The sequence below is a fragment of the Chrysemys picta genome, chromosome 5 (assembly GCF_011386835.1).
Source record: "Chrysemys picta bellii isolate R12L10 chromosome 5, ASM1138683v2, whole genome shotgun sequence".
Taxonomy (NCBI): domain Eukaryota; kingdom Metazoa; phylum Chordata; order Testudines; family Emydidae; genus Chrysemys; species Chrysemys picta.
This window is the reverse complement of record NC_088795.1, coordinates 6,656,165-6,669,168: the sequence shown is the minus strand read 5'-3', so window position 1 is coordinate 6,669,168 and position 13,004 is coordinate 6,656,165. Positions and strand designations below refer to the sequence as shown.

Sequence of the window (13,004 nt, the reverse complement as noted above, 5' to 3'; positions counted from 1 at the left end):
GTCACACAAGTATCACAGTCAAGCTCTTCATACAAAAGGCCTTATTTGTTTACAAAAAATAAACAAAATAAAAATAATACTCATCGGAGATCTAACATTTTGGAACCACACTAAGGGCTCACAGCCGTCAGCCGAATTTATTGGAACCACATAGATTTTGTTTTCATAGATTTAAGACAAAGAAGGACCATTCTAATTAGCTCCAGTATAATTTAGGCCATAGCATTTCACTCAGTGATTGCTGAATGAAGCACATATCTTGTAGTCGAGCTAGAGCATATCTTTCAGAAAGAAACAACCAAACTTGATTTAAAGACTTCAAGTGTTGGAGAATCTACCACCTCTCTAGAGAAGATATTCCAATAGTTAATTACCTCCAGTGTTATAAATCTGCATCTATTTCTAGCCTGAATCTAATTTCTAATTCCAGGTAGGTACTTACAGAACGTGATCAAGTAACCTCTTAACCTTTTCTCTGGTAAATTAAATAGACTGAATTTATGTCTTTCACATATTTTAAAATAAAGAATGTTACTGGTAATGAAGGTTTGGAAAGATATCAGTAAGATGTTTAAAAATATTTTTATTGCTTGTGTTTTCAAAGCATTTTATTTTAGTCAAATCAGGAATAGACACTCGTCTGCCAAAGAACCTATACCATATTTTACAATGACACTGTAACTAACATAACCTGTAATATAAATGCCTGGCATTTTAACAAAGGTATTAGAGATTAGCACAAGCAAAGATAACTCAGTAGATTACTGATATATTTGCCTTAATTATGATATTAATTTATTATTATTATTATTATTTTAATTTAGAACAGTTCTGAGCTTTCTGGCCAGGTGACCTTGAAAAGATTCTTCTCAGACAGCAGGTCTACACAGCTGATATAATATGAGTAGTAAAATTGCTAGTCCCGAGTGTTATTACATTTATTGTTGATTTAAGATCTGATCCCTAGCTCACTGAAATGAATGGGAAGACTGCCACTGACTTGGACTTTGGATCGTCTACGCTCTTAAAGTGGACTGATTGTTCCTAGTACCTAATATAGCCAAGAGTCTGAAATACTGCTGACAGAAGAGAGGGCATTGTGCTACCTAGCAGCCTGCCACCAGATCAGGAATGGACAGTAATGACACACGGCCAAAGGGGATCACAGCTGAAACACAGGACATAACCACGTTCCGGGGAGGTGGGGGTGGGGAAGGGGTGTTGTAACTTGTCACACATCTGAACAGAGTGGCTTTTTCTTACAGCGGCTTTGGCAACACTTGTCGTGCCAATAAAGCGTCACTGAACTGAACGGACAGCAGTAAGGGACTGGAAATGGATGTAAAAGATACCACCCATAAAATTAAACTTTGCAAGCTTCTTTGTCGTATTATCACCTGTACATCCAAGTTCCCCATGCCAGAACACCTCGCTTTGCCGGGGCGCCATGTACCCCCCTGCTTCCGCAAGCAAAGAGGAGACAAAACCGGTGGATCTGGTAGCTCCACAGTCTGCTCCCACCTTCCCCCAGCCATTGGGAAATGTCCTGCATTGAGGAGCTCATAAAAGGGGCTGAAAGGGGGATCTTAGAGAGCTAAGCCATTTCCCCGCACCTACAGCCTCTTCTATGGACAAGCGATTGTTTAGGCTGCCACACTTTGTCAAAGGAAGCTCCGTTTCCAAATAAACTCTTCTCTTATTCCAGAGATTTTCCATCTGAGCTGGAATGCAGAGGCTGAGAATATGGAAAAAAATAGGCTTTGCTCAAAGAGATAATTCTAATTGCCCCGGACATCTAAGGAAGCGCCAACTGTATTAAGAGGTAAATGAAATAAACCCAGCAGAGAGACATGTACTGCTGACCCTGAAATGAAAGTTCAGCATGGGTAGGTGATGTACAAGAGAGATGGGGCATCATGGGAAAAAACTGAAAGGAAAAAACGACAAGAAAAAATATAGTGTGAGGTTGAAGGGATACAAGACCCAACCTATTATCCCCCTGGGGAAGGGAGCTGGTTGAGGGGAAAAAGGGGCAGGGACTGGGGGATTAACGGCACAGAGCCAGACAAAGCACAGGGAACCTTAGGCTTAGTCTACACTACATAGCTGTCGGCTAGCAGTGTGAAAAAAATCGCATGCATAGCTATGCCAGTAAAAGCCCTAGTGTAGGCACAGTGACACCAGAAACAAAATCCTTCTCCCGGTACAGCTGATCTCCTTACACCAGTATAGTTATGCTGGCAAAGCATATGTAGCTCAGACAAGCCCTTGGACTCAACCCCATGGGGCTCAGAGCAACCCTGCGGAATGCCCTCCTCTTCACATGTCAACCTAGGCTCCCCCTCCTCACTCCCCAGCAGAGATGCCTCTGTGGCCATGCTGCTTGGTGGATGGCGAAGCGCCACTCCTCTGCGCATTGGATGTTAATGCCGAGTGTCGCTGCTCTATTGCGCCACCCCTGCAGAATTACCGGGAACCCCCACATCTCAGGGGCTACCCTCTGGGGTCACTGGCGGCTTGTGGGGAAGGGTGAGGGGCACTCTGCAAGGCTTCCACTCCCCTTCTGCAATTTCCAGCGGCTGTCGGCGCTGCCCTGCGCCACGCCCGCCCCTGCTACAAAGAGCCAGTCTTTGGAACCAGAAAGCTGTGCTGGGGGCACTACTGGGCACTTCAAACCCCTGTCCAGCCTGAGAATTTTACGGCGAGGCCTGACCTAGTTTAAAGGAAAGCACCATCTGCGAGAGCAGATACAGCCGCAGCAACAATAACCTCTTGGAGAAACGTGCTATTCAGTCATTATATAATGAGTTCCCTTCCTGTCCTCTCCCTCCTCCCACCTGTCAAAGCGGGGATGAGAGAGCCCTTTAGCGGAGTCAGATATTGTTCTGCTTTGCTCTATACACAATAAAGTGCTGATGCCGACCATTTCCTCCCTACAAAGTTCATTAGATGGTCTTATTAATTAGCTGACTCTACATCCTATCACACACTGCCACCTGAAATCTCACTTGCATTTGTAAAGCATGCAATTAAAGCCATAGGCATTGTCACAGGCAGGCACTGCCGGGCATTAATATTCTATTCGATCAATAGCTAGACAATATGATGCTGTGCCTTGGATGCTCACCAAAGTAAAGAACAATATACGTGCTGTGCAGAGAGCACAAAAATTTGATTTTAGGAACTCCAGTGTAAATCTGGAGCAGCGCCACTAAAGCCATATGGGTTACCTTAGGTTTGGACTGAGGACAGAATAAGAGCCAATAAATCTACTGCAGAGAGAAACAAATCAGAAGTAGGCTGTGGCACTCAAAGCCGAGAGAAGCAATAGCAATCCACACTTCCACTCCTTTTCTGCACAGTACTAAAATAATAATTACCAAATTGTAATTCCATCTTACATTAGCTGCAGTTCCATCTTACTTTAAAGAACCTGGCCATTGTCTTTTTCAGTACGGGCACGCACAACTGTGCTATGCAAAACTGAATGAAAACTGCCACCACTCATCTTAAATACACTCTAATACCAGGGCCCTTTAAAGACAGGCCTTCATCCTCATCCACCCGTTCTTGCTCATAATAAACCACTTCTGCAGTCAAAAACGGGATCACATGAGATAAAGACAATGCATCACCCCTTCTTGTCATTTCTGTCAGGAGGGTTTGTTACAATATACTCTGTTCAAAGAGGCAGGGAGCTGTAAACAGCAAAAGAGAGAGAGAAGGGGGGAAAAGGCCACTTACTTGATATTGTCGAGACAGCCGGATTCAGGTTTCAGGATGGCAGTATGATGGAACATTTTATAGAGAGCAATCCCCAGGAAGATTACATTAAGCTGGAATGAAAAAAAAAGAAAGAAAGAAAGAAAAAAAAAAGGTTGTGTTACACGGCAGACCTGGAGGAGGGGGAAGTGAGTCTTTTCTTTGTAACAGATGAGTTGCTCTGGGAAATTAGTTCTCACTACAGTTTTATAGAGACTAAATCATAGATGATTGCCTAGTATTCTAGGCAAGGCAGCTTCCCGAATGAGAGAACAGCAATAGAATAGAGTTCCACAAAGCTGTGGTGCTGGATGAAGCCAGCCCTTACACCAAAAGCAGTGTTTCAAGTGATGTTATGGAAAATTAAAAATGTTTGCTGTAACTGCTCTTCTGTGGCTATGTGGTGCATACTGATGACAAACCATTCCAGGTTTGTTGTTCACCTGCGCCCATGGAAAGGAACACAAGGCTGCCCTCACCCGGGGTAGGGGTGAGTATACATTTTCAAATACAGCGTAACGTAGGAGATGTGCGGGCAAGTGATTGTTAAAGAGACAGTACAATGTAATGACTGGGAAAAGGAGCTTGGTCTATGCTGTAAAAGATAGATTGTGATTCACTAGCTCTAGGCTAGAGAGGCTCCCAGTGACTGGAAATGAGTTACCAAAGACCCAGACGAGAGGCGGCAATCACAGAGGGAGAGGCCTTTTATAAATGTATTTAATAAAAATATAGATTAATGGTTCTGTTGAGAAACGTATAAAATACGCAAGCCACTACATCCTTCAAACAGCACGATCCCCTGATTTGCACACAATTGGGCTGTTTTTGTGTGTGACATATGATAGTCACTACAGATTTAGCAAGTGGCACAGGCCTCCACCTGGATGGCTAATGAAACACTCTGGATTGAAATGAGAACCAACTACAACGTCTGCATTGCAATGAGTATGCTCATTCTTTGCTGTGTTGGCTGAACTACTTTATATTTAAAACAAAGCATGATTTATGTAAGCCTTATTGCAGTGATTTCAGTATGAGCAAACTCCAGCTGTCTCTAAAGTTTGGTTCTTTACCTTGTTGCTATGTTATCTGATATGGTGACAAAGTGTGTTAACTGTGAAGTTACACTTATTTTGTTTTAACTTCTAAAGCGAGAGAAAAAAATCGTTTCCATTTTGACTTCACTCCTATTTCAGATTTCCCTTTGTGCATAAATGATGTATTGCTTCACTCTGGAATTCAAAGGGATGAGCATACAGTGATGTCAAAATAGAGACCAGCGCTTCTAAACGTCTGATAACATCAAACAAGCTTTGCAAGAGACTATTCTGAGCAAGTGTCCACAGCACAAGCTCGTACTGAAACATACTTTCCTTTCTCCAGCAGGTTTTGATCAAGTATTTCAGAATGCAAGGAATCTCTTATAATGAGTGTCTAATTGCTTGTGTTAGGTGGGGTCAGATAAGAACATGCTTTCCCCAAATTAATCTATGTAAATTCAAGATATAGAGTGAAAGTTTTATTTCTTGACCTGGGAGATGGAGTAGTTAATTAGGAGTTCTTACCATAATTATCAAGGTCGCTGGTCCTATAAAGCTCCAAATGAAGTAGGTGTCAAGTCTGAGCCAACATCTGTAATGAAACACAGGGGATAGAAGGCATTCAAGGACTGAGCGCAGGACATACATCAAGAGTGAGCGAGTGACAGAGAAGAATGTGAGCTGCAAAACATTCCACTGGGAGACAGGAAATATTACATTGCTTGTTCATTTAAATGCTGAATTATGTGCCCAATTTCTGACAGTGCTATTGATGGAGGAAGATAATTACCTCTGGAGGAAGCATGGGGGGGGGAAAGGCACAGGGCCTAGTTGCTAAGGCCTTTTGCATCTGTCATAGAAAACCTTATATTAAAAAAAAAATGTGGGGGGGGGAGGAGGAACTATGAGCAACCATTAAATCTCTTAGCTTCTCCCCAATTATGATGCAACACAACCTGCCAGTCAACTGTCAAGCGAGCTGACGTTTTTCTGTCAAGAAGATCTGAGGAAATTTGGTGCAAAAAGGAAATAAATTTTGGTACCGGAGGACTGAAGATTAGATTAATTAGATTCAGCAGCCTCACCTTAGAGGTTTTACCGCCCTGAACCTCCCGAGTGCATTGTTGCCACTAGTGTTTCTAAGGTTGCAAATGATCTTCAGTATCACATAAAGCTGATTCATGACCTAAAACTAAATTATTAATCACTTAATTTCAGCTGCACTTAATACTTCCCCAATTTTTAAGGCCCCTGGGAAATTATATTTCCATTTCTAGTTCATTCAAGATGACAGGAAGATAAAATGGAAGTGACTCGTTACAAGACGGATGAATATAAATTCTGAGGAAGCTACATATGATGTTTAAAATAATAATGTCTTGTCGTGTTTGTCATGTTACTCATTAAAGTCGTGTTTATAAGGGAAAAACTACTAAATTGTAAAAAAAATCCTTTTATCCTTGAAATTAAGTGGATTTCCTAATTAAATAAAGTGACTACAATTATGCATATCAATTTATCCTGAGAGTATGTAGTGTAAGACAGCAGTTCTGATCCCTGGATCTGGGTTGGGTCCTAGTCAACTCAACTCCACAAGGAATCCGAGAAACGTAGGGCTGCAAGGAACCTCAAGACGTCATTTTACCTATCATCTTGCACCGAGGAAGGGCCAAGTAACTCTGGACCATATCTCACAGGTGTTTGTCTAACCTGCTCTTAAAAACCTGTTCCGCAACTTTGCTTGGTAACCTCTTCCAATACTTCATTAGTTTCTACAGGTAGAAAGTTTTTTCTTGTATCTAGCCTAAATCTCCCTTGTGCGGATTAAGCCGATGAGCACAGGGGTCTGTGCCAGCAGATCCAGAGAAGGGGTCAAAGCCTAGAATTGAAATGCTACGGTGAAAACAACCGTCTCTTTCTACACTGAAGAATTTTAGGATTCGCAAAATCAAAAATTAAACCGTCAAATTTCAAAATTGTAGAAAATTCAGGTGTGTTCCCAACTTTACCAACCCAGGGCACCTCTTCACTGCTGGCTTCTTTGGGCGTGGTACATACGGAGTAGCTCCGTAGCATGGGTATAAACAGCAGCACAGACTGTGAGGCACGCCTGAAGAGGGAGGGTATGTCCCCGAGTACATACTTTATACGGCTCGCTACTCACCCAAGCAGTGCCTCCCTTCCCACACGACTATTTTTGGCAGTGCAGTGTCCTGCTGCCTCTGCTCTGTGGAGCCTTTCACATCTGCTGGAAAAGTCTCTGGCACAGGGAAAGGGTCCAACAGTGAGGAAAGACTCCACCAGCTCCCTGCTGCTGGAACCTTTCCCCTCTGCCGGGAAAGACTCTGGAATCAGTAAAAGGCTCTGGCAGCAGTCAGATGCTGAAGACTTTTTCCACTGCTTCCCCCCCTGCCGGAGCCTTTCATTGGCATGTGTAGCTACACACCGCAACATGGACGCAGGCCGCTAGTCACTGCGGCGTGTAGCTACACATACCCTACACACTGCCACCAGCCACCAGCAGTGTGTAGTGCAGACATAGCCTGAGGGTCTGAATGGCTATACAAATCTAAAATGATTATAAAACCTACTACACAAACATAATGATATTTGCACCGAGCCAAAACAGAAACTGGAGTGCAGAGAGATTAAAAAATAGTTGCTACTTAGGCTCTAACTCCTGAATTGGAACTGAAGTCATTCATCAAAATCTTAATGTGAGAGACACACTGAAAAGGCTTTCTTAATATCAAGACGGGAGTTCTGGGTTTCTGCTGCCTTAGTTGACGTTAAAACTGATTTAGGTGTGTCTGGCAGTAGCTGAGCACAATGAGTGATTTTCAACCCTTTTTGTTTTAAAATGTATTATTACGTGTATTGCCGTAGCTTCCAGAGGCTCTAGCGGAGATCAGGCCCCACCGTGCTAGGTGCTGTATAAACACACAGTCAGACCCAGTTCCGAAGACCTTACAGTTGAAACTGACTAGACAGACAAAGGAAGTATTATTACCCATATTTTACAGATGGGGAACTGAGGCAAAGAGACACAAAATGATTTGCACAAGGTATCAGAGCACGTGTGTTGGCAGAGGCAGGAACTGAACTCATGAATCCTTGTCTGATATCTTAACCTCAAGAGCATCCTTCCTTTCAAAGCATGTTTCACCGGGGCGGGGCGCCGGGAGAGGGAGCAACAGCAAACCTATACCAAAAAGTACTGGGTGCTGATGAAGACCTTGGGGAGCTTTTGGGTCAGGCTACACCGTATAGCCCCATTGAAGTCGAAAGAGTTATGCCAGCCAAGGATCTGGCCCTTTGTTCATTTTACTTGAACATTTTTTGGTTGACAGGTAATTATTTGGGGAAGTGTAGAATAACACTGCAACTCTAAATTCACTCAGGAACACGGGATCTGCCAAACCCATCACTGATGCTGTACCTTATAACAATATTGTCAGTTAAGGATAGGGTATTTTTTGTGATTTTAAAATAAAAATTCTCCAAGTATTTCAAAGTGTATCATACATTTAACAGGGAAAGCATCTGTCAGCAGGCAAAACAACCACATCTCACTGCCTCTGCAAATCCTGCTAAGCAGGTGGAGGGAGCATGGCACATTTACAACGGCAAAGCAAATTGTTCCTCCTTGAGTACTTAGAGTTTTACTAGCTCTTGGCGAGCAGGGTGGCAGAACTCCCGTTTTTAGCTTGATGGCCATATGGCCACAGCTGCTGGTGCTGTTTTTGGCCACAGACTCTCTCATCATAGGTCTCAGACCTATACCCTGTTCCTCAAGGCCAGCATTGTGCCCTTCCTATCCACTGGCAGCCCCGCAAACCATGCATCCTGCCTGCTTATATGCCTCACCTGCAAAACTGTGATACAGTCCCAGAGCCAGATTCTCCACTGGTGTAAATTAGCACAACTCCATTGACGTCAATGGACTGTGACTAATCATGGATGGTGAACAGTGAGGGGCATGAAGATGGCTGATTCCCACAGCTGTTTAGAACCTGAAGGAATGTTTGAGAGTGGTGTTTTGCTGTATTTACTCAGCTCTAGTTGTCAGCACTACCATCAGGCAATGAAAACAGGGCTTTCAATTGAATTCTGCATAATCCAGAAAAGCATGTTGATGCACACATTTCTCCTTCTCTGCTAGAAGGCTACACCTGTTTACCTTTCCCACTCTGTCTTACATTACAGGGGGAAAATACAACACTGCAAAAGGGTTACTGTGAGCTCAACGGAAGAACAAAGTGAGTGACTTCTTTTGTGAGCAGCCAAGTCGTTAGTGGCTCAGACGCTCAATGGGAAGTGTGCCCTGTTGAGCTCTTTTGAAAATCTGGTGCATAGATTCCAGTGCACAAATCTCGGTCATGGGGTGGCTTCTGTGGCAAATTCTGTGGCTGTGGAATGGCCAAGGTCCAAGTGTATTATTTTTTATTATTTGGACTATGATAACACCTAGCCAAACCATGGTCCCATTGTGCTAGACATATACAAACAGAGAGCAGGACACAACGCCCACCCTGAGACGCTTACACTCCACACAGACAAGACTGGAGCACGGACTGTCAAGATTAGCAAAGGTTCTTTTTGCCATGCAACCCTTAAAGGTTGCATTGCAATTTTGCAGTTGTTCTAACGGAAAGGTCTCTTTCTAAGAAACCAAGTACCGCTCTCTTGAATGACTCAGATGGAACTCTGCAGTAATATGTCTAATCCATGAGGGGGTAAAAAAGTCAATCTTTCTGTGGTCATTTTATAGTGATGTAACTTTGAACCCATTTAGTCAGACCTCATTAAAAATGCAAATTAAGAACAAAACATCAAAACTTGGGCATCCTGCCAATTCGTTCCCAGAGAAGTAAATCGTTAATCAGACAAGTACCACACTGAGCTTTTCTTTCCTTCCAAACAAAAGCACAAACACAATGAGCTGAATAAATGAACTCCTTGAAACAAGGAAGCAATCAGGCAACTCAGCTCCAAAAGTTGCTAATCTCAGGCTGCGGAACTACTTCTGACCGTGGTACCCAGCTGCCATCTGAACACGGACTTGTCATATTGCAAGTTTATATTCCAACAGCCATTAAACAAATGAGATGCTTCTGCTTTTAGCACAATGCATATCATATGATCTGACATTCCACGGATGCTGCATGCCCCATACGTTTTACAAACAACAAAACCATTCCCTTCTTCTCCAAAGAGATGAACAGACACGTTCAGTGCTGTGCTATTAAAGTGCTGTGTGGCATTGCTTTTCTTCACTTTTTAATTTCCTTCCTCGCACAGTGACAAGTTAGCTATACTCAACCAAGGCTTTTTTGCAAGTAATAAAGGCTACAAAGGGTTTGCTCTGTTTTCTGCATGAAGAGAAATCAAACACTAAAGTATCCCTAGTGTGCATTAAATGGAACCAATAAACAATCATTAGCTGCCATTGGACCATAACATTTGAAGAGATCTAAGTGATCATACTCTTCATGGGAGTTTGGGAGTTTGCTTCATATCGCTATAGAGCCTCCATCACGGTGTGTGGTAGCAGTAATTGGATATGTATGTATAATACATGCCTTTGAAGGGTGGAATATGCATTCTCTTTTTACTCCATTTCAGTGTCCACATTGCTCCCACGGGCCTGAGCAAGCAGGGAGCATGCAGTGTAAAAACTGAAGATAAAACAAGCACACTGCCCTATCAAAGGCATACCCTGTAGTTCGCAGTTATTTTGCAACAATATGATGATGCATAAAATATAGGTAGCTGGAAGCGGAAAAGGACTGAAGTTAGAGGCTGTAACTTTATGATAGATCTATCATTGTCACCTGATATCTAGCTTTATCGCATCCCAAAAACAAAACAAAAGAAAAGGTACATATAGTCCTAGCACGATGCAGAAAGGACTTGGCTCACCACAGGATGAGTTTACCTACAAGTAGGTTGAATACAAAATACTAAGATTTTCAATGCCTCATTCCTCTTCCGTGAGCTCTGTGATGGGCATCAGTATAGAATACATGAGGGGTTATGGTGATAGGACAGTTTGTTGTTATCGGGTTTGGCTAGCCACATTACTTAAGTGAGTTATGCAGGTCATCCCAAAAGAGAGCCAGTTAAGGCCCTGATCCAGGAAAACATTTAAGTATCTCCCTAAATGTAAGCATGTAAGTAATTCCATTGAATTCAGCAAGACAATTCACATGCTCAAAGTTAAGCACATGCATTAATATTTTGCTGGATGGGGGCCACCATCTAAAATGGGAGTCAATCAAACCTTTCTGCCACCTGCATACCCTCAGGTATTTTGCTCACACTACATTACAGGGAAAAGTTATTTTCAACGTTGTGACATTATTGGTATAATCTGGGACCATACAGAACATGGTTGCAACCAAAGTCCTGTAGTGGCACCAAATCTTATATAAAGGGGGTCAAATGAGGTGTCTAAGACAAGGTTATGGTTTGCTGGTTATAATTATGCTGTCTATATGTGTGTATCATTTTTGTAGTTGAAGTTATGAATATTGGCTCTATACTGTCTGTATTTCAAACTTATGCTCTGCTTCTGGGAAACTTCCCAGACAAGTTGGTGTTAGCTCTGCCTAGCCTGCTTGATGGCCCATTAAGGACCATCAGCTATAAAACTGACCCATTGAGAAAAGGCAAATATGCCTTGCAACTCAGCAAAGTATGCAGGGACTGGCCCATGTAACTCCAGACTCCATTTTGCGGTAATTTTCCATAGTAAGGACAAAGAGGTATTCTTATACCTGGAAAAGACTATAAAAAGACTGATGCCTCTCCTCCATCTTGTCTTCAATCCTGCTTCATAGCTCTGAAGGACTTCGCTACAAACTGAAGCTCTGAACAAAGGACTGATGACCTATCCCAGCTGGGGATGTATTCCAGAGACTTGAGTTAAACCTGAAGTTTATGCTATCACTGCTACAAGCCTGAACCAAGAACTTTGCCATTACTGTAGGTAATTGATTCCATTTAACCAATTCTAGCTCTCATCTCTATCTTTTTCCTTTTACGAATAAACCTTTAGATTTTAGATGCTTAAGGATTGGCGACAGCATGATTTGTGGGTAAGATCTGATTTGTATATTGACCTGGGTCTGGGGCTTGGTCCTGTGGGATCAGGAGAACCTTTTTTCTTTTACTGGGGCATTGGTTTTCATAACCATTTGTCCTCATAACGAGTGGCACTGGTGGTGATACTGGGAAACTGGAGTGTCTAAGGGAATTGCTTGTGTGACTTGTGGTTAGCCAGTGGGGTGAGACCAAAGTCCTCTTAGTCTGGCTGGTTTGGTTTGCCTTAGAGGTGGAAAACCCCCAGCTTTGGGCTGTAACTGCCCCATTTTAGCAATTGGTCCTGAACTGGCACTCTCAGTTGGGTCCCGCCAGAACAGCATCGTTACAAACATTTTTTTAAAAAACAGTCTAAACATTCCCCCTTCCTTTCGCAGATCCACCCAGCACACAGCTTGACACTTGGTCTGGGAACTAGAAGGAAGGATTTGGCCATCAGAGAGGCCAAAACAAATGATGCAGCATCATCAAACTCAACCTTATTTTACAGCTAGACTAGAGACCAGTCCCAGGTGGTGATTTGTTTGTTGTTCATGACGTTTGCTTTCAATTATCCGTAAGAGCTTCAATTCTCTCACCCTGCTAAGAAGGAGACCTAGACTGCACTAGCTGTTCATGACCTAACATGCCTGTTAGCTAGAGCACTAAAAATAACCATATAGCTGTTGCAACCCCATCAGCTTGAGCTTGGGTGGCTAGCCTGGGTCCCCACCGGACTCACAACTTTCTTTTTTTAGCACACTAGCTCAAATCCTGCTAGGGTGACTCTGGCTACCCACACTGGGAAGCTCACTTCCCACTGTAGTGTAGACACACCCACTGTCTGCAATGGGATTCTATCCATTTCACCTTTTCATACGAGACAACACACAACCAGGGGAGAGATGCACACCTTTTTTTGTTAATCTAGGTGCACTGTTAAATATCATGTATTAGGGATGATAGATAAAACAAGGCTAAATCCTGCTCAGCTGGCTGTCACGGATAGCCCCGTTCGGCTCCAAATGGGGAAATCTTTTAAGGTAATCAACATGCAGCTGCCTCGTTGCAGATCATAAACCAAAGTAATTAGCCCCACGTCTCCTAATCTGGCTG

At 43.0% G+C, this 13,004-nt stretch overlaps 1 protein-coding gene across 50 annotated transcripts in view; it reads right to left on the bottom strand.

Annotated features, from left to right (window-relative positions):
* ADGRL3 (adhesion G protein-coupled receptor L3) overlaps positions 1-13,004 on the bottom strand; it is an 820,109-nt gene that overhangs the window by 108,616 nt on the left and 698,489 nt on the right. For all 50 annotated transcript variants that reach the window (XM_042860378.2, XM_065595838.1, XM_024100865.3 and 47 more), the window contains 2 exons: positions 5,331-5,397; positions 3,745-3,836 (listed from right to left, as the gene is read on the bottom strand). In XM_042860378.2, coding sequence (XP_042716312.1) covers positions 3,745-3,836; positions 5,331-5,397 — 159 coding nt within the window. The remainder of the gene's footprint in view (positions 1-3,744; positions 3,837-5,330; positions 5,398-13,004) is intronic.